This window comes from Drosophila simulans, chromosome 2R (genome assembly GCF_016746395.2).
Source record: "Drosophila simulans strain w501 chromosome 2R, Prin_Dsim_3.1, whole genome shotgun sequence".
Classification (NCBI taxonomy): domain Eukaryota; kingdom Metazoa; phylum Arthropoda; class Insecta; order Diptera; family Drosophilidae; genus Drosophila; species Drosophila simulans.
Genome location: NC_052521.2, coordinates 18,757,587 through 18,780,862, shown reverse-complemented (window position 1 = coordinate 18,780,862; position 23,276 = coordinate 18,757,587). Strand labels below are relative to the sequence as shown.

Sequence of the window (23,276 nt, the reverse complement as noted above, 5' to 3'; positions counted from 1 at the left end):
TTCCAAGAACTCGGCTTTCCAGTTAATCAGGGGCTTAATGGGGAATATTCAAAGTTGGTGGTTATCTGGCAACTTGCTTGGCAAAAGCTTTCGAGCAAACGGATTCCGAAGACCAAAACCGTTTAGTTTCGCTCGGCTAAAAGCTTTCGGGCGAAACGAATTCAAAACTGATTACTGATAAGCGTTCGGGGGAACTTTCCCGTTCTGATGGTGACTTACACTTGATGCGAACGGCTTGGGATTGACAAGGCCTGAAACTGAACCCTTCATTCAGTACCAGGTGATCTGGAGTTGAAGTGCCCGCCGTGAAAACACTGTTTGTTTGAACACTGCGCTGGCCAAATAATGGAGCAAGTTAAGCAAACATAAATAAGGCACTTCCCTCTCCCATTGCCATTTGGGTGCTCAGGGTCAGGCGTTCGGTTCCATTCATTGATCGATTCCAGTGAATTTCAATTTCTTTCCAGCCGCCGTTGTTTAGATCGGGTGAAGGTAACATCTGGCCCAAAACAGACCTGTTGTTGTTTCTGGGGCACAGCCAGCACACCGCGTATGCGTAATATTTCGATTCTTCGGCGTTTGTTTACTTTCCACACACATAATTCACACAAATTGTTTTCGAAAATTACACAAACACCGCCGACAAGAACTGAGCTCCGCTGGCGGAGCAAGATGATAGCAAGATGTTTGTGCCAAACCAGATCGGATTGCAGTAAAATCACGTTACGCCCCGCTCAATGCGGTTCTTGTACTTGCGCCCGCTCCGCGCCGATGGTCGTTGATTGCCCCGTTGATTGGTCGCCCGAGTTGAGCGCTTGATTGTGGGTCCATTCATTGGGCGATCTCCAGTGCACCGCGAGAAATTTCAAAGCTGTAACTGTAATGTTATAAAGCATTTAGCTATTGCTAAACGGTGCTAGTCATAACAGAAGAGCTCTTTATACTAAATCATCATTATGCATTCTGTTTCCTATGTATATCACTGCTGCTGCATTATTTCTGTTTTCTTTCAGTGTAGAAACGCGTTTATAGATGTGTAAATATTAACCACTGATAAGTACAAGCTAACAACAACAATAATCATAACAACGCGCTCTCATTTTCTCTGCGTGCACTCAAGAGCGTTGCTGATTGAAGCGGATGAAGCCGAAGCCGATCGGAGTTGGCCAATTTTCTAAACTCTCTCACGGTCTTCAATTGAACGGCACTTCCTCGACTTCCTCCCGTCGCCCCCGCCCTCTCACACTCGACGCCCCAATCTTCCGCTCGCTCCGTCTCTTTCTCTTTCTCCGCTTCTAGTTGTGCAAAAACTCTCGCTCTTTCTCCCTCTCGCGCTGTTGCTCTCCCACTCTCCGTCGGCAAGTAATTTTTCGTTGAAAAGCCTCTGTGGCGTAATTAGCTGGGATCAGTTGAACGCTAACCGCGCCATCGAGAGGAAGTGGATTACTGCTGCCCAGCTGCCAGAGTGAAGTGCATTGAAAGCATAGCGAATCAGAACGAAATTCTAGACGTATCACGCATACGCCCGGTAGTACAGCCGAATACCCAAATATCCGAATATGTCGCCGAGAAGGAGCTTGCTGTGCTGCCTGCTGGTGAGCAGCATCCTGGTGCTGCACCAGGCTCAGGCCAACATCGAGACAAACGATGTGAATGACCCCAATTACTACAGTAAGTGTGCGATGTGGATCAGGCGGCCATAGCGAACTACCACTTAACCCATTCAAATCGCAGTGCTGCAGGGTGTGCGTGTGTATCCCAATGACCGACAGTGCGTCATGGTCGGAGGACTGTGCGTCGCGGAGTCCGACTGCATCGAACCCACCTCGAACAAGGGATTGTGTCCCACGAGTGCCGGAGAGGGCGTGGAGTGCTGCTACGAACGTGAGTAGATTGCTGGCTCTCTGCTGTGTGTACCATCCTGCTTAAAACCTGCAAAAACCCCAAACAATCCCCAAAATATCCCAAAATATCCTAAAAACCCCTAAAAATACCCGAAAACCCCCATTAGTCCGATCAAACCCAACACCTGCTTCGCACCGCTAAAAATCTAACCACAATCAAATTGGCATCGTTACCGAATTACCCGAATATCGCCACTAACCCCCGACAACCCGATCCATTCTGTGTGTCCCATCGCCCTCGAAAACGTCAAACGTCATCCCATTGCCGTTGCAGTGCCGGTCAGACCAGCGCCCTGTGCGGAACACCTGGGACAGTGCATGGACCGTTGCCACCAGAGGCTCCTGCGACCCGGTTTGGATTGCAAGAATGGCCAAGTCTGCTGCGTCCTGATTTAGTTATACTTAACCACACCACACACATACCCGTGCAGAGGAACAGCATCGCCAAATCTTAACAAGTTTGGCAAGTCAGTGTGACAATTCGAATACCTAAAGTCTATATTTGAGACTTCTAGAATTTTCGAAAAATATTAACATTAAATTGATTTGAGCGCTGAGCGGATTGAAACTAATTTGGTTGTGTCTTTCCTCTGTACACACACACACACACACCGTACATAAACATGTATTTATTTAACTATATGTATATTAATTATATTGTACGAATAATTTTGTATGACATCTTAAGAACCCCAAAACTACCCACAATGTGAAATATTTGACTGCTTCCAATAAATGCATTGTAAATATTTTCCAAAACAAATCTCTACTCACTCGAGCGGTCACGTATCTGAGGATTATGTAAGTATGTACGTACTGGTATGATCAGCTGACCGCCCCCAGTTCTGATCCGCTTATCATCTGGGAGCTCGGCCGTCACGTGCCCCAAGTACAGTTGGGTGATCGAAGTGCCCCGAATCGGGATCGGGATTGGGAACGAAAACAATAGCCGCATCATCGACAAACTAATTCCAGAGATGATGGGTCAGTGTGAATCACAAAAGTTGAATACGGCAATTGAAAACAACAGCTTATCGCTCCGCCAACATTCAATGTCAAGTTCAAAACACGAAGATCAGTTCGATCCTTGGACCGCCTGCTATAAATACAGTTTGGAATATTTTCCAAACAGTTCTCAACCGAAATAAACGACCTTGCCACGCATCGCAAAGATATAGCATCCACGTCCATGTGCCGCGCATGCCTGTGCTCCCCGATATCTGTTTGTATCTGTATCTTTCGGTTTGCATGATTTCATTGCTAATGTTTGGACGCTTATTCCACTCGGTTATTTATAGTTGGGCGGTCGGCCGCTCGACGGGGTCACTTAAGTTTAGTTCGATTTGATTTGGCCAGCGCTCTTGAGTTGAATGAATTCGTATGCAGGGCGGCATTGAGGCGCCAACATGTGTCTATATCGATGGGTCGATGGGGCGTAGTGGAATGTAAGTGGCAGAAAACGTGAATGAAATAAGACTAAATTAGTATAGGTTCATTTTATTAGTTGTTTTTTAAAACGACGCATGATTAATGAACCATTGAAATGGAGTACTGATGGTATAATTGCATATTCCCTGCTCTTCAAAACTATTAACTGAAGTTCCAGAAACATCGCTCATATGTGAAATATAAGAAAGGAAGTAGCGCAAGCTACCTTTCCACATTGTATCTTTGATTGAATGAAGATGGCACATGACTCGGACTTTTTCCAGTCTGGAAACCTATCCTGACCTTGCACTGAGTGCATTGCATCACTCTCGCTGCATCGAATTCATTGTCATGGCACTTAACCCGCCAATGCCAGTGACAGTGAAACCATCGGCCTTGTCCGGACACTATTCGCGATCTATATCAGCATATGGAGCGGAATCAAGGCGTGTGCATTCCGGCCGGACTATGTGTACTATGTGCCATGCCATATATTCTCGCACACATTCATGGGCGGCACAATTGAGTAAATCAGCGCATATCAAAGCGACGTACTGCGTCTTAGATTGCATAAGTTGTGCAGTAGGTCCGAGAAATCGCTGCCGATTGAACCCGAACCCGAACTCGAACCCAATTCCAATCCAAAAACCCAAACCCAATCCAAATCCGAATCCAAAAAAACCCAAGCCGATGCGATCCGATCGCTGCCGAGTCGAGTTTGGCGTAATATTTTGTAGGTACTTTGGTTTTGTTTTTTTCATGTGCGGCTTATCAGGGCGGCTCATCATAACCGGGCGGCACGGCATATAATAAATTATTTATGTGTTTTTTTCTTTAGTTTTTTTCACTCTTTGCATTTGTTTACGTTTTCGATTTCATTTTTGCGAGCTAATCCCGATTTATTTTCTTTTATTTGTGTCGCATTTGCGCCACAGAGAAACTAATAATACTTGGTGTGCGGCATTTTAGGGGGCGTTGGGGCGTCGGGGGGATTACGGACTGCGGGGTTTGGGGGTTTGGAGGGATAAGGCTCAGATTCAGATACGCTCATATTTCATGTCATAGTTCGCACTCATTTTTCACTTGACATAAAACTGCGTTGGCGTTTGCGTCTCATATCCTGCGGCCAGTGCAACGCAATTTGCATCTCCATGCCACTCCGCCGCGCTCCGCTCCTTCGTCCTTTGCCTTTTTATATTTTGCACTTTTTTAATTCTTATTTTCACATGTGGCTGGTAGTGTGGAGAGTATAAAAGAAAATGATTTTGTGGCATAAATTAACGCCAAGAGGCACACGGAACACTATTAAAAAATACGGATCCGCCAGAGCACACACATGCCGAGCTGACTGGTTGGCTGGCTGGCTGGTTGGCTGGCTGGTTGGTTGGCTGGATGTATCCTGGATCCTGGGCCTGGCCAAAAGGATGTGGCAAGTCAATGGCTTATGGAAAATCCAGGATATGCACTTCACGGCCGCGTGCACTTCGTGTTGTCGTGGTGGAGGGGTTCGGAGGAGCTCCTCATGCAATTAATCCTTTTTTCCCCTGGCTCGCAGCTCATCCTTTGCCGGCAAAATGACTTTTTAAGTTAATTTCTTATGCGCTGAGAATCTTTCCTTCATCGCAATAAAATGTATGAGGGGTTGAACATTCAGCTGAAGCTCTGGCGTCCAAATAATCCATCATTTAATATAACTGAAATAATGGCCATTCCATTGTGATGGAAGCTGCTTTGAGAGCAGCTGTTGGCCATAAATTGCAATTATTTTGTTAGTTCATTATTTTTTCGGCACGTATTTAAACTCGTTTTTGGCCAGGATCAACAGGTTAAGCTCTGCGTTGTTTGCTGCCAAATATTTGGGTTAGGTAAACCCGGTTTTATGGTCCGCACAATGTCAACACGACATCACATTTTCCTTAACCACACACAAACAGTGATTTCGAAAAGTATGTGTCAAAAGTAGAACATTAATTGCAAGGAAGTGCATTAAAATAATTTCAAAAGTAATGATAATACTTAATCTGGTAAGTAATATAAGAAATGGTTATGTAAATGTGACTCATGAGAGTAAACTGCCACCCTATCCTCTTATATTTATGATTGATACTAGCTCATAGTTAAATAGTTTTAAGTGTGCTTAGTCGTGGGACTTAACTTTTAAGTGGCACTTTATGACAGTGCTCCATTGTGGTCCCTCGACCATCTTACGAATTTGAAATTTTGATGCAAATTGATGTGCAAATGGCATGAAATGAAATTACTCAAAATCCTTTGACAAATACAAGGCAGTTGGGGGCTGGGTAACCACCCCACAGCCCCTGCCACCTGAACAACAAGCCCCCTTTGTGGATAATACCATTAAAAGCGAGTAAATGAAAGTGAAATTGGAAATGTTTCCCATAAGCCAGAGAGGCAAGGATTTTTCCGGAGATGTTGCTTCACCTTTTGATGTGTGCAAGATATACAAATGCCATATTCATGCGTACATGGGTAGATTGTTGATGGATTGAAGGGGTTATATAATGCATATAAACCCCGTTGAAATTCCCACACAATTAGCTACAATTTTTTATTTTTTTTTTTTTTTTTGGTTGTGTTGCAGCCACCGCGAAGTGCTGGGCCCCCGGGGCGGAATCTTCATTTTTTGTAACGGGATTAGCCGCAATTTCTTTAATTAAAATTTCCATCACTCGCATGGCCCGGGCGGAGTTTCTAAGCTGGCATGGGGAGAAAGGATTGTAAATTACGCTGTCAGCCAGTCAGTCAGTCACTCAGTCTGTCAACAACAATTAAAACGGGAAGCAACAGCAACAAATTAAAAATTCATCTTCCGCAGGATTCCCAGGAACTCATCCATGTCTTACATCTTTTCCCATTCGCATCCCATCCCGGGGGTTACTTAATGTGGTCCTTTTTTTTTTTTTAATTTGATTGGCACGGCGTTTCCGGTTTTTCTTTGCTCACCACCTCGCTCCTTGATTAGCTCACTGAATGTGGGTGGCAATGGGTGGGTTTCCTTCTTTTTTATTTTCGGTTATTTGCTCTATTCGGTCTGATTTGGCTTGAGCACCCCTTTTTGCCTCCTTTCTAATTGAAACCTAATTTTCTGGACTTTTCTCATTATTGGCGAAATAAAAAGGAAAATGCCGCAGGTGGGCCAAGTTTTCCTTTGCTTTTCCCAAAAATGATCCCCTTCTTGGCTTTATGGCATATCATATCATCATGGCTGAACTGACTTCTTTTCAAACATCGCCAGCTCCGACTGGCTCAACTTTTTGACTTTTGTTGTGTGCAAATAATTTGCAGCTCGTTCGCTGGCGTCATTAACAATGTACGAGGGGGGGAGGGGGGTGGGGGAAATGGCAGAAAGTTTTATCTAATTAATGAAACTTCAACGCAACGTCAGTAGTCAGAGTACCGAATGCCTGGAAATCCGCCTTGATGTCGTATTGTTGACAGTGACGACAGTGCTGCGCGGGATAACTGGGCGGGGCAACGTGGCGTATGATTGCTTTTGTGTAAACAAACGACGCGTAGCCATACGTACATATATACATACATATATATAGATGTATATCTATGTCGCATTTTCGCTTTTCGCCCAGCTCCTTTTTCATTTTTTGTGCGCCTCCTTATCCGTCAAAAGTTTTTTAATTAGCAACAAAAAGTAAAGGGTTAAATATCGCGTCGAAAAGTTTCGGCAAGCTAACAATTAAGTTTCGGCAATGCCGCTGACACGCCCCCCCTTCCGCACACCACGCCCCAAAAAAGGGGCGGAGGCGCGAGTGCAGATAATAAGTATTAAGCAACACTTACTCGCAATTAAGTTTTGCTCCTGCCAGCGCCGCGTCCTTCTTTGTTGACTTTTTTCCGGGCTGTAATTACGCGTAATCGCAAAATTAATTCCTGCACATGACTGCACCGCTCGTCGGACAGGACAGGATGGCAGGGGGTGGGGCATCCTTTCCCAGCTTTCGCCCTCTCCCACTCCATCTACCACTCCTTTCCGGCTAAACTGAACTACGGGATTGAGGATTCCGCTCTGGCAATAACCCGCAGCCAAGGAAGGAACATGACCACTCCTCATCCTGGAAATGCATTAAACAGACAAATCTGTGTAATATTCATGAGATTTGTTTTACAATGTGCTAACAATGCGTAAATGTACCACTACAATTGCCACAACAAGCAGCTCGCAGTTAAGTGGAGCACCCTGCCAGGTTCGCTTTCCTCCATTTCGCGCAGGACGACGACTGCAATAGCCGCTGAGGATTTTTTCGGCTCCCTTGTTTCCGTTTCCCTTGAGCTTCTCCAAATATCCTTTCTCGGGGTAAGTAGTTCTTGGAAAGAAGGTTTTAACACTAACTATTAAATTTATCTGCTAAAACCAATTAGAAATTTTACCTCAAATGTGGCATTTATTGCCTGGAAATATTTGTATTTCATTGTATTCGAGCTGTAACTTTCTTACCGAAATGCGGTCAGGGTCTTAGGGTATTCCACATTCGTTTTGAACTCAACTAAGTTTTTCTTTTCCATTTTTTCCTCTCACCTATTCCGCTTGCCACGACTTCTCCCTCCAATTCTTTCAACTTTTTCTTTGGCCGGGCAATTTTTCACTTTCGCAAGATGGCAGCGCATTTTAATGAGCCACCGGACAAGCGGTCATCCTGGCGGGCCAAGTCCTGCAAAGGAGCAGGAGCTGGAGGAGCAGGAGCAGGAGCAAGAGCCAGTTATCCTGGCTGGCTGGGAAATTTGTGTTGCATTTGCATTTTCATTGGCGCGATATGTTAATGACTTGCTTACTTTTGTGCCATCCGCGGCCATCTTGATAAGGTTCGAAACTGGAAACCGCTGCAAGTGTTTGCCCATCCTGCGGAATTACTTAGGGATTTGTTGTGCGATTGCGATTACAGCGAAGGAGCCGTCCTTCTCCATAATCACCATAATCACCAGAGTCATTTATCATTGTAGCGCATTGTTAAAGCTGTAATTTAAACTCATTTTATTTCAGTTCAGTCCAAATCCAATTGAGTTGCGAATTTTCACCATTTGACCCCTTTGACTTGGATCATAATCTAATTTGTGTATTTTGTTTAACGCTTCGATAAATAATTGTAGAAAAATGGCATTTACATAACTGTGGATAATTTTGCGAAATATAATATCGCAAGTGTATGCAAAAACAGCAAACACGAATGCAGTCTGTTTTTTGTATTTATTTACATTGCACTTTTGTTGGATTTGCATTTGTGTTTGTGTTTGATTAAATAAAGTTTTCGATTTGTCCCGAATTATACGTGACAGAGCCAATGTTAAATGAAGAGAAAAATTGCATTTAAAAGCCAAAAATTGACAAAAGTCATTTCGACATTTTAACATTTTCCCAATGAAACCAACTCAATTCGACGTAATGTTTCTCTGTACCTGCATGCCTGTGTGTGTGTATGTGTGTGTGTGTGCGTGTGTGGGAAAAACATTAAAATAATTGTTTTAAAATCCTTTTGTCAGAAAGCAAAGTAAATTATAAACACACATGCAGAGCGGAGACAGACGGATGGACGGACGGATAGAGACAGCCTGGGAGACAGGATAACATTTGCACATCACAAGTCATTGGATCAGGACTCCACTGAGCCATTAAAAAGGATATCGTATGTATGTGTGCGAGGACAACTGCAAAAACATGGCAAAAAATGATGGAATTTAAAGAAAATGCCAGGACAAACTGTATGTTTCCGAAAGCCAAATCAAGTGGTGCGGAAAAAGTGAACTCCAATCAGGACTAAGCGGCAACTTACAGGCACACAAGGAAAAATATTTGAACAATACATGATTTCGGCACCTAATGGAGGATATATTCGCCTCACATTTAATTCCTTATAGAGGAGTTGAAGGACAACGTAATTGGGTTAGTCTGCCAGGACCTCGCACTGTCTTACATGTCTGTGAGTAAACTACCGCTTTGCCAGGTGTCCAATTGAAATTGATATTTGGTTTCGTATGTGTCGAAGGGATATAGATTCGAATATTTCGGCTATTTTCGATGCTTCCAAAGTGCAGTGCTGCTTGGCAGCAGTTGCAAGCAGAGCGAGGCATGTGCAACATGCATTTTCCATAAATCGAACCAGCAAAACGTTTCAATTCCCATTTTATTCATTGAAAGCCCACTTTTTTCTTTGTCAGATGAAATTCTTTTATTTTCTGGGAATATTTACACGAGCGGCATGGCGAGCGGCGGGTCGGGGCGGGGCGTGGGCGTGGGCGGGGCAGTTCGTAAGATGAAGTTGCCACCGGAACCGGAGTCAGAGCTCATTTCATCGGACTGGGACTCACCTTTGCCAGATGCTCAATACAATTGTACAATATTTATTTAATGTAAATGAGAAACGGAGCCCAAGCCACATGAGTCCGGGCGGCGGAGCGCAGTGCAGGGCATATCCTTTGCTGCAGCAGGACCTCAGCTAGCAGTCCCCAATGTCGATTGGTTCTGCCTCCTGCTCCTTCTTCAGCCGCCTCGTCCTCGTCTCCTCGCCTCTGTGTGTGTGTGTGGCAATGCATTGGAGCAAATTAAAATTGGAAATTAAATGTTTACGAAGCACAAAAATTGTAACGAAAAGTAATTGCTTTTGCAACTTTGCAGAAATTGAGTGGGTTCTGCAAGTAGATTGCGCTGTGCCCTGGCTCTCTGTACATACGGCATGCCGAACTTGGACCAGCAAATGACAAAGGTGGAGCACATCAACCAGTGACTCAAGAGCCATCCGAATAGTCTAAATTTGATTACTTGTTTGACTTAAATACGGAACATGGATGGGTGTAACTAAGACTTCTTATTTGCCGTTCGCCAGGATCAGAGCCTTGGCAGCTGCCAATCCGGTCAGCTCGGCAATGCAACAAGTCATTATCCTGCATTCAACACACGGAATGCAGAATCCCATGCAGAATCTCATGCAGATGATGCAATGATATGGGCTTCCTTGGCCATGCTTGCAAGTCTGTTGGCTTGGTTTTGCATTTCTGCCGCAGGATTCATTGTAATGGGCAGGTGCGACTACGGTTTAGAGGTTCCTCTTCCAGTTCCGTTGCTGTTTTCTGTTTTTTTTGCTTCTTCTAATTTCCGCTCCGTTGTGTTGCCAACTCCGACTCCATGCTGGCCCAGTTGGAGCTACTGGCTGCTAGATGGTGGCTGTTAGCCGGCCCAATCCAATCCAGGCCAGACATGCAGTTCACGTTCGCATTTCCTTTGCAGAAATAACAAGGAGGCCAACCAAAGTGTATGATGGTGGTCGTATATGAGTGTGTGTGGGCAAGTCAAGGAGGGCGGGTTAGAAGCAAAGCGCCGATGGCCACTTCCGACCACCGTCATCGCCATCGTCACCGTCATCTCACCGGAATTCAGGGAATGCCATGGCCACGGCCGCATCCTGATGAAACCAAACAAGCTCACCGCTCCGGCAGCAATTTGAAAGACAAGCGACTTGGGCCCGCAGGATTAAAGGTTGTTTCCGCTTTTTGCCATGACCGGAATGACAATAATTTCGGCGATCCCTGGGCAAATAATCCGATTGCCCGATACTTTTACCTCGCTCCAAAAGTAAAAGGACTTCCGCCCTATTATTGGGTGCGTAAAAAACGCATGGCACACCACCAATAATTGCCATTAAAATGTACATTATAATTTCAATGTTTACTTGTTTTCTTTTTCGCAGGCAGCCAAAACTAATTAATATTAAAATAGCACGTTCATAAAGTGATTTTGTTTTCATTGAACGACGACGACACAGCGGCCATATACATATTTATATTCATTTCGAGCCTAAAATTATGCAGCGGATTTTTCACGTTTAATAAAACATACGCAGCCCGCGGCTAACTATTAATTAACATGTTAATTACAATTTTTCATTGGCATAAATGCAAAAATGCAATTTGTAAAATGTCGCCAATTTTAATTTTATGCACAACACTACCACTACTCAACCATCACCACCACTACTACAACTACAACTACAGTCAACACACACACAGCTGAGCGCCATTTAAGTGGGCGGTGAAGGCGAAAAGTGGGCGGTCTTCTAATCGAAAAACCCGCTCAGGTGTATTATGCATGGGTGGGTGCAAAATATTGTGCAATGGCTGGAAAAAACCATTAATATTCTTATTTGCTCAGCCGATGATGGCAAAATTGCTGGGCACTGCGAACCCGATTTTCCGCCAGTTTCCCCCGCTTCACCCTCTAAACCAACACCTGATATATTTTGCTCCACATTTTGATTGGCAATCTAAAATGCACCGGCATTGAGTTATATGTATACATTTATAGAATGCGGCAGGGGGCACTAGCCAGCCTTTGTGTGTGCGGCAAGCTTGTTAAGTTTTATTTAAATTCGAACTGCATTTTACCGACCGCCAATTTGGGGCGCAATGGCAGTGGGGTCAGGGGTCGTGGGGGTCGAGGGGTTCGCGGGGGGGCGTGGCAGCGGGACAAGCGACTGTCCTGGCTGCCGCCTGAAGCGCCGTTGTCCCGCTGTGATTGTCAAAGGATGCGGCCAGGAAAATAATTAAAAATTCCATTTAAATGCAGATTAGCTCCGCAAAATGTGAGACTACAGAATTATATAGAATTTCCCCAGCTCATCCCCTGACCTTACCACCTGCCCCAAAAACCCCACGCGAACCAATATTTATACACACACACATACATAGATGTGTGCTCATGCTTAGGCGACGGCTTTAATGGTAATCGCATTGCTTTTGAAAATAGAATGCCGCCTAAAAATATGCAAATCGCGGACAAGCGGTTTTATAAATGCAAGCGGCGGTGAGCGTGAAGCGGAAAAGTCTTTCCATATGCATGCTCAGGCTGGGAAATCTGGCTGCATCGGACTCCAGGTGTGGCAATTATTCATGGGCCCTGTAATAAAATCAAAATAAATTTCTATAACAATTGCATTAAATATTGAAGCTGTTTGCGCAGCGATGTTTTTTCGCAGAGCGCTACAAATAGTTTTGCACTTTCTAAGCTTTATTTGCATTGAGCATATTTGATTGGATTGATGTACACTGAGGATTCGGCTTAAAGTCATTTTTTGCGCTGCTCACGTTTCTGTGAAAAGCGCGACATGAAAAACAAATTCGCAATCGAGTTTTTTTTGTTGGCGCGGCCTCATCTTTATTGGCAATTGCATTGTTTCGGTTGCATTACTCATACGTCCCGTTGGCACTGCTCTTTTTGCCCTTTATTGAGCCCTCCACGATATGGCTTTTGTCAATCAGTGTAACGGCATTTAAATATACAATATATATGTAGATATTCCGATATGTACGTCCTCGTCGTTTGCCAGTTGCCGCATTTCATGCATTTTTATGTGTGACAAAAGTGAGCAGTGAAATATAAAAAATCGAAATTGTACCATTGGGACGCGTGTGTAATGGCTACGGTTACCGTTTCGCATCAGACAGCGGCACAAGCCATCAGTTTTTATGCCCTTGCAGCTGCAGCCGCAGCAATTGCAGTTGCAACGCAGTCGGCAACAGGACCCACAAACCTGTGGTGCATGCATCAATCTGCTGCCCGCCCGACCGCCCGACTGCCCGATTGCGACTGCAATTGTCAAAATGTAAATGCAGCCAAAAAGTTAATAATCACGCCGAAGGGGGCCATCTTAAATGCACCACGTTTGCAGACATTTTACATTCTGGCCTTTTATGTTTCGTACCTGCTGCATTTGGCTGCACATTCAAAAGTAAATAAGCTCAATATTACCCCATGATGGAGAATCAAATAAAGTGGGCAGTTTGCAACGAGTATTACCAGTGATATGATTGAATTCTAACATTTGAACTGAGATTAAATAATAGCAAATTTCCTGTTTAAATCTAAGAATTTGAACTTTATTTTAGATACCCAAAGGTAGCCATTTGTTGCAATCTGCACTGCCCATCGCGAAGTTGGAACACGTTGTTGATCCATCACCTAATCGAAATTTATTGTTTTACGAGCAGCGCATTACTCGTGTCCAGTTTATTACCGCCAAAAGCTTGCTGATGAAATCAAAATATGGTAGAAGTATTTTCATAACCATCGCCCAGATCGCATACACTGGCAAAATGCGGGGGCAAGGCGGCTGGGCGGAACTTTACAGCTCGTTTTTGAGGTACGCAACGATGTCCTGCGGCGGCCTTTTGGGCCCTCCAATGAACATGAACATTTGAAACGAATTCGGTTCGCATTCCACTTTTTTATGCTTTATGTTTTTTTTGCCCTTTTCATTGGTATAAATTTCATTTTTGGTATGTTTAGAACGGCCAGCGGCATATTTTATGTACAAGTTCAACACTCCAAGGATGCGTGTGTGTGTGTGGGAGTGTGTGTGGGAGTGTGTGTGGGGGTGGGTGTGTGCGTTATCGCACTGCATTTATGTATGTGGACGAATGCCTTCCACGTGGGTTACTTAATATACAAAGGCCTTTAATTTCGTCTAAAGCTAAATAAACTTTATACCCTTTGGTATCTGCCACACATCCATCCGCATGTGTATGTATTACGTATACACCTGCGGTCATGCCGCCACCAAAGGACCTTCTCCATTATCCATTCTCCGTGTGTGTTTGATGTTTGGGCTGCGTTCTTTGGCGCTCTCTCGCTGTTTTGACTGTGTCTGCCGTTCTGGTTGTTGTTGCTGCAATGTCCTTGGGCGCATATTTGCATGTTTTATTGTATCTGCTGTTCGCCCAGTTTAGGCCACGCCCCACCCGCCAACGCCCACTTCGCCCGCGGGACAATCCACCGGCCTCAGTACGCATGTACCTATGTTTTTAATTCTTTACATCGATATTTGGCCGCTGGCAAGTCAAAAACGCGAGCCGCTGCCAAAGGTTGATTGCGGCAACGAACAGGGGGCGGGTGTAACCTAACCCCTGCCTCCTCCCTCACACACACACACACACGCACACAACAGGCACAACAGGCACACACACAAGTTGACCAGGGAAAGTTGGACAGCAGCGCGTTGGAGGCAATTCTCCTCAAAATATGCATGATATGTGTGCTACACCTTTTGTTATGCATTTGTTTTGATGTCGAAATCTAACCGTTGCTGCCGGGCATTTGCCGCATTATTTGCTATGTTTAAAGAGGTCGAAAATAAAAAAAGAAGAAAAACAGGAAATTGACAGTGGTGTGGGCGTGCCATTAAAGTCCAATAGTAAGTACTAATTAAAAGAGTGCTGCATACTCTTAGGCGCATGGTGAGCCGGCTGGCGCAAGGACTTCTCCTCAGCAGCTCACATATTTACACGCTAGTTTCCCATTACCGGGATGTCTTGCAGTCGCAGTGCGATTTTTAATTTGCGTTATACGAGGAGTTTCCTTTTGCCTGGCCCGCGGCTCACATGTGGAAATGCGGCGGGAGTGGAAAGCGAAGCGGTAGCGGAAAAGGACAGGCTCAGAGGATGAGAAAGGGATAAGGATAAGGAAGGAGCAGGTGGAGCAGGTGGAGCAGGGCCGTTGAGCAGCGTAGCGTGACATCGCAGGAGCAGCAAATGTCACGCTTCACTCATTTCCGTCCCATGATGTCGACGTCGTAGTCGTAGTCGTCATCATCATCATCATCGCCATCGTCGCCATCGTCGGTGGCTGCTGATGAAGCTCAATGGTTAGTGGCAGTCAACCAGGAGTTTTCCCCAACCTCCAGCCTTTCCTCCTGCATTGGCGAAAGAAAAGCACATGACAATATTGGTAGGTAGGCTGCACTGAGAAAAACAACAATTATTTTTACATTGGCATAAGTAAGAAGTCCTATTGTGAATGATGACACTATGTAGATCTTAATTCCTGTAACACAAACTGATTCTAACGAATAAATATATATTCGTGCCCTGTCACTGCTGTGGATATCTTTTGGCTCAGTGCACAAGGTGGGCGAGTGGATAAATCGGAAACCGGTGGGTGGGCACGTGGGTTAGTAGTGGTGCCCCCTTCCCGGCGCTGTCCTCGTTCACGTTGCGGTTCTGGGTAGGCAACCTCTCAGCCGGAAGCACTTGAGAACTTGCAATGGCCAGCGGGCATTTTGTGCGGTTTCGTGCGTCGTTGCCCCCGTTCTACGATCCCCGCTTCCCCCCGTGGCTGCCATCCCCTCTCTCCCCTTCCCTTTCCTTTCCCTCTTTCGCAGCATCCTTGACGCCGAGTTCGCGAACTGAAAATTCCCTTCGTTTTCATTATGTTGCGGCCATGTTGTCCTTGCCTCGGCCTCGGCCTGGTCTCCCGGCCTGCTCCTGGCTCCTGGCTCCTCCATCTGCCCCATCTGGCCCATCCTCCTGCTGCCGATTCCGCTGCGGTTGCTCCTCCATCATGGTTCTTTTCAGAGACCACGCCATCATTATTATGAACACCGTTATGCCCGCTGGCCTTATATTCCAATTTGTTGTTGTTGCCGCCGCTCTTATTTCTCCATCGCCAGCGGTACTCGCCTTTGTTGTTGCTCCTCTTGGTGTTCTTATATGACCGCCAAGTCTCTCTGTTTCCCCGCATACCCATCACTTTGGCCCGGGGTCAAGGGTATGCTGGATCAGAGTAGAGTCTACCTATAAAGTTTCTTTATATCACAGTATTCAATGGCTTTGAATCAAACTACCATATGTACATGTTAGTACACTTACTAAGTACCTTTACCCCTGGGTATCTATTAGTCGTATGACCACACAGCACAGTTTACTTCACTTGTTCCCTTATTTTCGTTTATTTTGCAACATTTCGCCGCACTGCAATTGCATTCGCGTTGACAAAAGTCCTGATGCCTTCGCAACGTGTGCCATTTGTGAGTAATAAGAATGAGAATAGATGACTGCAGGGTCTTGGCAGTTCACTTACCTGTGGTTGTGTGGCTGCTGGAGATTGGCCCTGCTGTTGCATTGCGATTGCTAATAAATTCTAGATTTGGATGGCAAAATGCATATGCAAATAAATAGCTAGGCCAACTAACTGGCCGTGGACGCCTGCGAGCGCTGTAAAACAACAGCAATAATAACAATAATCGTGCCACATTTAGATAGCGCACACAGAGAAAAACGCTTTCAGCCAATTGAAGAGTTTAAGCATTGGGCCAAGTATGAAATTTGTTTGCCCATCTCCCCGGATCCCCCCGCATCCCGCCGCATCCCTCGCCGTGCGACTCAGCTCCCCAGCATCCTCGCCCCCACCCGAAATGTTAAGTTGCCGCAGTCGGCTGCTTATCTCTGTTGCTGCTTGCAACATTCGCTGGGGGCCATTTTTACTTTTTGGCTTTTCGATACGAGAGCCGCTCCACTGTTCCACCGCCTCCCGCGCGCCACGCCCCGTCTTCATTGGGAGGACCACGAGCTGCTGCCCAAATGCAGTTGGCCTTCTGGGCGTGTGGGAGCGTGTGGGCGCCAGGAATGCGATCGTGAGTGGCTTGCGAAACAAAAAAGTATACCCCATTAATAACATTTAATATACAAAAACAGTTTACATGTATCATGGAAAGAAATACACATTCGTTGTGTGAGGTCTTAATTAACTTATAAGGTCTTTGGCAATTTTCGGCGTTTGCGACGCAAGCTCATTGCTTCTGTTGATGGATTGTACAATCCAATCCACGTGGTGCTCAACATTTGTGTAAGCACCGATACCACTACAAGAATAAGTACCATAACTGGTCATGCCGATGAGGAAAGTCCGAGATTTACTATTCCACTTGCCCTCACCATCGATCCTCAACTTTACGCTCAGCGGGCCTCCAATATCCCCATCACAAGTGTCCTTTCTTGGACCACCAACACATAACAGGGATGCAACCATGTTCTCCTTGAAAATGCGTTCACAATACTTTCTATTAAATCTACTCAAAGTGACTTTCTGTAAAATGGTGGAGCGTTCATTCTGGTTGGTAGCGCCCCAACCGGTGGCAGTGAAATATTGAACACCACGACCCACTTGGCGATCGACGAACAGGCAAATTGGCCTGACATAGTCTACAAAAGATTGTTTTGGTGGTCACTGAAGATCATATCATGTCCTATAGTTACCTGAGATCGACACCTTCTTTGCCAACCGAAGCAGCGCAATATCATTACGTTTGTAGTTTTCCAAGTCGAATTGGTCATGGATAATCCGCTCATCGATATCCATAACTTGGCGGATGGACGTGCAATCCACAGAAGTGCAGTTCGTGTCGTATTCGCCCAAGATCACTTGTCTAAAAAACAAGAGCTTCAGTAGAAAATTCCAAAAAAATATTGAGCTCATACTTGGGACGCCATGAGGCGCAATCCGCTGAGGTCAGGACAAAAACTGCAAAAACACTGATAGTATAGATGAAAATGAAGGAAAAACTTGTGGCAGGACTACATACGACGAGTGATAAGCGAACCGCCGCAGAATTTATCGTCATAAAGCACCATGGCCATCCAGGGGTTGCCGAACCTGTCCGCATCTCTACCTCCAACAACCCGCCGAATTCTCGATGGGTGCCTCGTTGTCCCGCAATTATTCGTCAGCAGGGTGCTGGAACCTAGCCTTGCGCCAAGGACCAACATCGCTAGTACCGCTATTTCAGCTACGAAGATCTTCATGTTATAATGAACACTGAGCTGATTGCCCATACTCGATGCTTTTATATGGGACTCACATAAGTGTTTGCATACATACATGCGCGATAAGGAATTCGACGAAATTATTCATCTATATATTAATAGCCTAATGGCACTTTTGGCACATATATCATTTGATTTGATGACGAGCATTATATTTTTTTTTTTTATATTATATCTTTATAATATTTGTCATATTGAGAAATGCGTCTCATAAGTGTACTGATGTACAGTCATTGCCGCTCTGAAACTTATGGATATTGTGAGTTAAAGCGCTAGTAACACATTCCAAGTCTTTAATGATAACTATTAATTCTTGATTAGGAAGTTATTGCACTATCGAGAGAAGCATTAATTTGAAGGTAAATCGGTCCGATTTAAACAGGCTTATGTTCGTGTCACGTTGCCATTTCTGCTCGTGTGCTAAGTTGGCCGTAAATACTTTTGGCCTCGCCTGGTGTTTGGCATTTGGTGTCTGCTGTCTGCTGCCCAAGAGCCTGGATACTTGGAAGCTGGGATGCTTGGATGCTGGGATGCTGGGATGCTGGGATACTTGGATGTTTGAATGTTTGGGGGCTCTGGTGTCTTACCGTTCCTCGCTTTTTGGCATCTGCTCTTTAGCCCTAAGCTGGGATATGGCCGCTCGTTGGTTCGGTTGTTCGTTGCCTTATGAAATATTTGTGCTGCAACTTTATTTACAATTTTTTCGGTTATTTATTGTTGGCAATTTATGCTTTCGTTATGCATTTTTCGTTTCTTGTATTTGGTCAGTTCTTGCACTCTGATTTATTGGTATTGGTGTGTGCTCTTGTGGGCGTATGTGGAGCCCTATGTGCATGTATTGTCCATATTGAAATGAGCCCACACACACGCACACGCACACCCACTGTGGTGTGTGTATATTCGAAGCCAAACAAGCTGTGAAAGAAGTTTTTGGCAATGTTGCTGGAAATTCGAGAAAATTTCATATTTCTTTTAATTGCTGCTACAGTTGCAATTAGTGGTTGCATATGGGAACAGCTCACAGCCGTGATGTTTCTATCTTTTAAGAGGGGCTTTCAACACTTTTACTCTGATAAATGATTCACGGAAGGTATTAAAGATCGATATCCGCTCATTTGTCAAATAAGATAAATGTACATAGTATCCCTTTTTTCGAGAACGCCCCTGCTTAAACGGTTGCGATTTCTCTTAGAACCCCGAACGTATTTATTTTTCATTTTCAATATTCAGGCTGTCTGCTGAATTTCTGGGCAATTGTTTCTGGCATTGTTCTTTGGGCTCTTGTTTTGGCCATGGACAATCTGCAATCAAAATCAAGGAACTTGAGAGATATTTTCCCAAATGGAACATGACACATTTGTTCTGCTCCAACTGTGCCTAATGACGGTTTTCAATCTCGGTTTCTGTCGAGGATGAGTGAAGATATGATTCGGCCAAGTGCCAGTGAGACAGACGCAAGTTAAATGGCAATTCTGCAGAGGGCCAAAAGCATTTTTATCCATTTCTGCAGGCCAGTTAAATTAATGGATGAACCGGAGTCGAGTAATAAGACATCCAAATGAATGCCTTAAGTCTGCACTCGATGGCTGGATTTGACAGCGACCAGATGCGGATACAGATGCAGATACAGATACAGTATCTGTATCTGTAAGTGCAATTGAGTGCATTTTGTGCAGTGATTTTATGACTTTTATTCTCTACGCTGTCCACATAAATTGCGTACTGTTTTTCTTATTTTTCGTTGTTGTTGCTCCGACAGTCATCATATATCAATGTCGTTGCAATTGATAATGGAGTGCAGTGGGTATAAAAATCAAAAGCTGGCCTCTGGGCAAACATTTGATCTGACATTTGTTGTTTTCTTGTCTTTTGTCTTATTTATGTTTATTTACTTAATGCCAAGTTATCGTATTTAAATCAAATATTTGACTAAAATATTATTTCTCATAATAAGAAAAATGCCCAGAGCCTTGAGCTCAATCTCACTGCGCTTGTGTGCGTGCGTTTGTCCATTTTAAATGGAAAATAATCAAGTCATCACTCCGTTGCCTGTCAATCTGCGTTTAAAATGCCTCTGTGCGGATTTTTGCATTTACCGCCCGCAAACCCGACCCCGCCGCCACTCCACCGCCACCCCGCCGGCAAGTGCAATCAAAATTGCAAATACAATAATATGAAAAGCACAATGAAATCAATGGAAATACCTCAAGCTATGTAAATGGGGCAGCTCCACCAACTGAGCAGCGGTGTCCTGGACATGCACACGGTGACCCCCAGAGCCAATGCCAAATACACACGGCCCCCAGCCCACAACCACCACCAGCACCCAAAAACCCAACACATTGCCAAATCAGGCTGGCTAAAAGGAGAAAAGGTCGCCGACCTACTCTTTCGCCGTTTTTCGGCCACTTCCTGGTGGGTATTTTGCCCTGACTCAATCAGGCTGTTGGCCAAATGACTTAAACTAAGTCTAATTGTTAATGCTAATCTTTATTTACTTAAACCACATCATATTCAAGAAAATGATTAGGAATGCAATAGTTTATATGAGAAGAAGGAAGCTACCATTGCGTCTACTGATACCTTTTAAAATGTCTGATGTTGCTCGAGGGCCAGGGTATTTGGCCTTCGTTAAGGATACTCTGAGATACATCCGTGCTCCTTTTTTATTCGGCGTTGCTGATGGGGGTCTGAATGCTGTGGCTGTTGCTGCTGCTGTCGGTAGTGGGACGGCCTCGTAATCAGCATTTGTGGCGCTCGAGGTCATCCGCAAAGTCTGCAGGCGTTGTCGGAGTCGCCGTTGCCGTCTTCATTGTTGTTGCTGTTGTCGTGTTGCATGTGCCACAGCGGCAACAACAACGAAAGTTCCGTATGACGCCGCTTCATCTTCCTGTTTGCGGCCGTGGGCAAAGTTCTGGGTTGGCTGGAATATTATAATTACAAGCGAAACAGGCCCCAGAGCTCTGCTCTCCTCTGTTTCGAGCCCAGGCATCAGCTTTGGCTTTGCCTGTATCTGTGGCAGCGTCACAATACACTGGAAACAAATCAAATGTATCCTTTCAATGATGTGTTCTAAAAATTGTGATTAGTCAAAGATGGTCGTATGTAAATTGCTGTGTTGAATAAATTAAAATCCACAATTTATATTAGGTTGTTTTTTGCATTTAAGGACTGCAGTACCCATCTATTTCTTTTCGTGCTCACCTGTATCCGAAGCTTTTGCAGCCATGACGACGAGGTGGAGACACTGGCGACAGCGAGTGGGAGTGAACGGGGACGAAGATCCTGATAGCCAAATGAAGTCGAACCAGCGCCAAAGGTGTTCGCGCTGACGTTGTGACAGTTTCAGTTACCGTCTGTCTCCGTCTGGAGGAGCAAGTGAGCAAGTGGGGCTGGGTGAACCAGGGAGCTGGGGAACACTGAGTGTAAGCCGGTTGCATGCGCCTGTGTCGTACAGCTGTTGCCACTGCCACAGCCACATGCAGAGGCACAGCTTGTTGACTGACTGATGCGTCCGGAATGGCGCTGATGAAGAGCTCTAAGCCCGGCTGGAACAACTTCATTTCGGCTGGAGTTCGTGTGAAAATTATTGAGATACATTTCCCCCAGCGATGGGCACACGGTCGAAAACGAGATGTAGCCCCCCGCAGCAGTTCGTCCCCGTCTGGGGCCCTTCTACCGCTCCTCTAAGCGGCGGACATTGGCGATTATCTTGTCCACGACTGAGAAACAAATGAGCGTCGTAGTCGCACTGAGCCAGATATATTGCCCCAGGGACATTTGCCGCATTGTTGCTTCAAAGCAGATAGGTTTCGGTCTGTATCTGTATCTCTTACTGTATCCGTTTCTGTTGTGAGTGTTTCAAGGTACGGAAAAGAGTTCCCACATTCACTATATGTGAGAATATCGCCTTCAGTTCAATTGGCATCTATTTTGGTGGGAGCCTTCCAGCCAAGTTGGCATATTTGAGCCCTGGGATGGACCAACTGTATTAATAGACCCGCTAATGGAGCATGGTTTCAAAAAAATAGACGGAAATGTATGTATCTGATTAATATATCCAATAAAATACTAATTAATTTGTTGCTCATTAAATGCTTGGGAAATGTTTAAATAGGCTTAATTAATGGTGGGCAGTTTAAGGGGAAACCCTATAAATAATACAACACTTTCTTTGGGATGATGGGAAAATCAGAAGTTTGCAGATTACGATTTTAAAAAACAGGTATCGAACAGGTATCTCTGCAGCTAGGAAATTCCACTTCTTGGAAATATTATTATTGCAAAAGCAGCATCTTTGATTGTATTTTAAACTTTCACATATACAGTGAGAGTGTGAATATAGTGCCCCTCATAAAAGAGTGGCTACTGATAACAAATATTTATAAGTAATGGACGAATACAATTTTAGCATCTTCTAATTAAAGCTTGGGATGATAAGTCAGCCTCTTTGCTTTATTTTGTCTAGAAGCGAGTTGGATTTCGTTGCTGTCAGGCCAGTGGGCAGATTCCATATTCAGATAGTGAAAGAGGATGGCTGAGAATAGGAAATCGCCCGCCGGCCATCCGCATCCGCAAGATACACTTCGCCCCGTCCGCTTCGCAGATACAGATAGTCCGCATTGTTGTGTTGTGTTTACGTTGTAAATGGTTGTTGCAACTACCACTTTCGACTGCCTTGATTTCGGTGCCTCGAACAGGTTCGATGTTCGCTGCCTTGCGGTTCGCTGCCGAGAAGTATCTGTGATTTACGAGCGTCTTTAGCCGCTCACAAAAATATTTTCAAATTACACAAATTGTGCCATGCCGGCCAAAGTTGGCGACTCCGGCCCTCGGGGGTTAATGCCACGGATTAGTCGGCCTTGGGCTATGACATTTATCGAATGTCAGGGGTACGGACGGAGGGGGTGAGGGAATGGGGCGGCAGGTGTATAAAGAATGGCCATCTACTGTTTTTCCACTTTGCCATTCCTTTGTGGACAATGGAATTTCAATTTGCCGGCGACGGAATGTTTTTGCAACACGCGCTGGCAATTTAAATTTATGCATGAGCATTTTCTAATACCACTTAGAATAACAGAAATAATTTATTATTTTTAACACTTTACAATTTCCGCGGACTCTGTGTGTGCTCTCGCTTGTGCGTGTGTGTGTGTGCGCTTTTGGTACTATTTTGGCAAAACAACACAGTTTAATATTTGTTTTTCATTTGTTAGCCTGGCACCACGCGGTTCAGGTGGCAAATGAGGGGCGTGGCAGAGTGCAGGAGGCATTGGAGCGCGAGTCCTATTCAACACTTTGATAAGGAGCGAAAAAAGAGCCAAAATA

At 44.9% G+C, this 23,276-nt stretch overlaps 3 protein-coding genes across 6 annotated transcripts; 1 reads left to right on the top strand and 2 right to left on the bottom strand.

Annotated features, from left to right (window-relative positions):
* Positions 1-595: 595 nt before the first annotated feature.
* LOC27208825 lies at positions 596-7,746 on the bottom strand. Of its 3 annotated transcripts, none has more exons than XM_044922630.1 (3): positions 7,501-7,746; positions 7,149-7,445; positions 596-877 (listed from the first exon to the last, which is right to left on the bottom strand). In XM_044922630.1, the coding sequence occupies exons 2-3, from the start codon at positions 7,417-7,419 to the stop codon at positions 735-737; spliced, it is 414 nt and encodes a 137-aa protein (XP_044778565.1). In that variant the 5' UTR covers positions 7,420-7,445; positions 7,501-7,746; the 3' UTR covers positions 596-734. The 3 variants fall into 3 exon arrangements, 1 of the variants encoding a protein (XP_044778565.1); XR_006541609.1 differs by having other exon boundaries at positions 600-877; positions 7,149-7,420; positions 7,486-7,746; XR_006541608.1 differs by having other exon boundaries at positions 603-877; positions 7,149-7,420; positions 7,501-7,745.
* On the top strand, positions 1,407-2,663 carry LOC6735586 (U-scoloptoxin(19)-Tl1a). Of its 2 annotated transcripts, none has more exons than XM_016181418.3 (3): positions 1,407-1,671; positions 1,735-1,884; positions 2,179-2,663. In XM_016181418.3, exons 1-3 carry the CDS (start codon positions 1,560-1,562, stop codon positions 2,298-2,300), a joined length of 384 nt encoding a protein of 127 aa, XP_016028948.1. In that variant the 5' UTR covers positions 1,407-1,559; the 3' UTR covers positions 2,301-2,663. The 2 variants fall into 2 exon arrangements, with proteins under 2 accessions (XP_016028948.1, XP_002082506.1); XM_002082470.4 differs by having other exon boundaries at positions 2,012-2,663.
* A 9,039-nt stretch (positions 7,747-16,785) lies between the features above and the next one.
* Positions 16,786-17,947, bottom strand: LOC6740556 (CLIP domain-containing serine protease 2). The gene is made up of 4 exons (XM_002077344.4): positions 17,708-17,947; positions 17,604-17,646; positions 17,382-17,551; positions 16,786-17,327 (listed from the first exon to the last, which is right to left on the bottom strand). The coding sequence occupies exons 1-4, from the start codon at positions 17,925-17,927 to the stop codon at positions 16,870-16,872; spliced, it is 891 nt and encodes a 296-aa protein (XP_002077380.3). The 5' UTR covers positions 17,928-17,947; the 3' UTR covers positions 16,786-16,869.
* Positions 17,948-23,276: the final 5,329 nt, after the last annotated feature.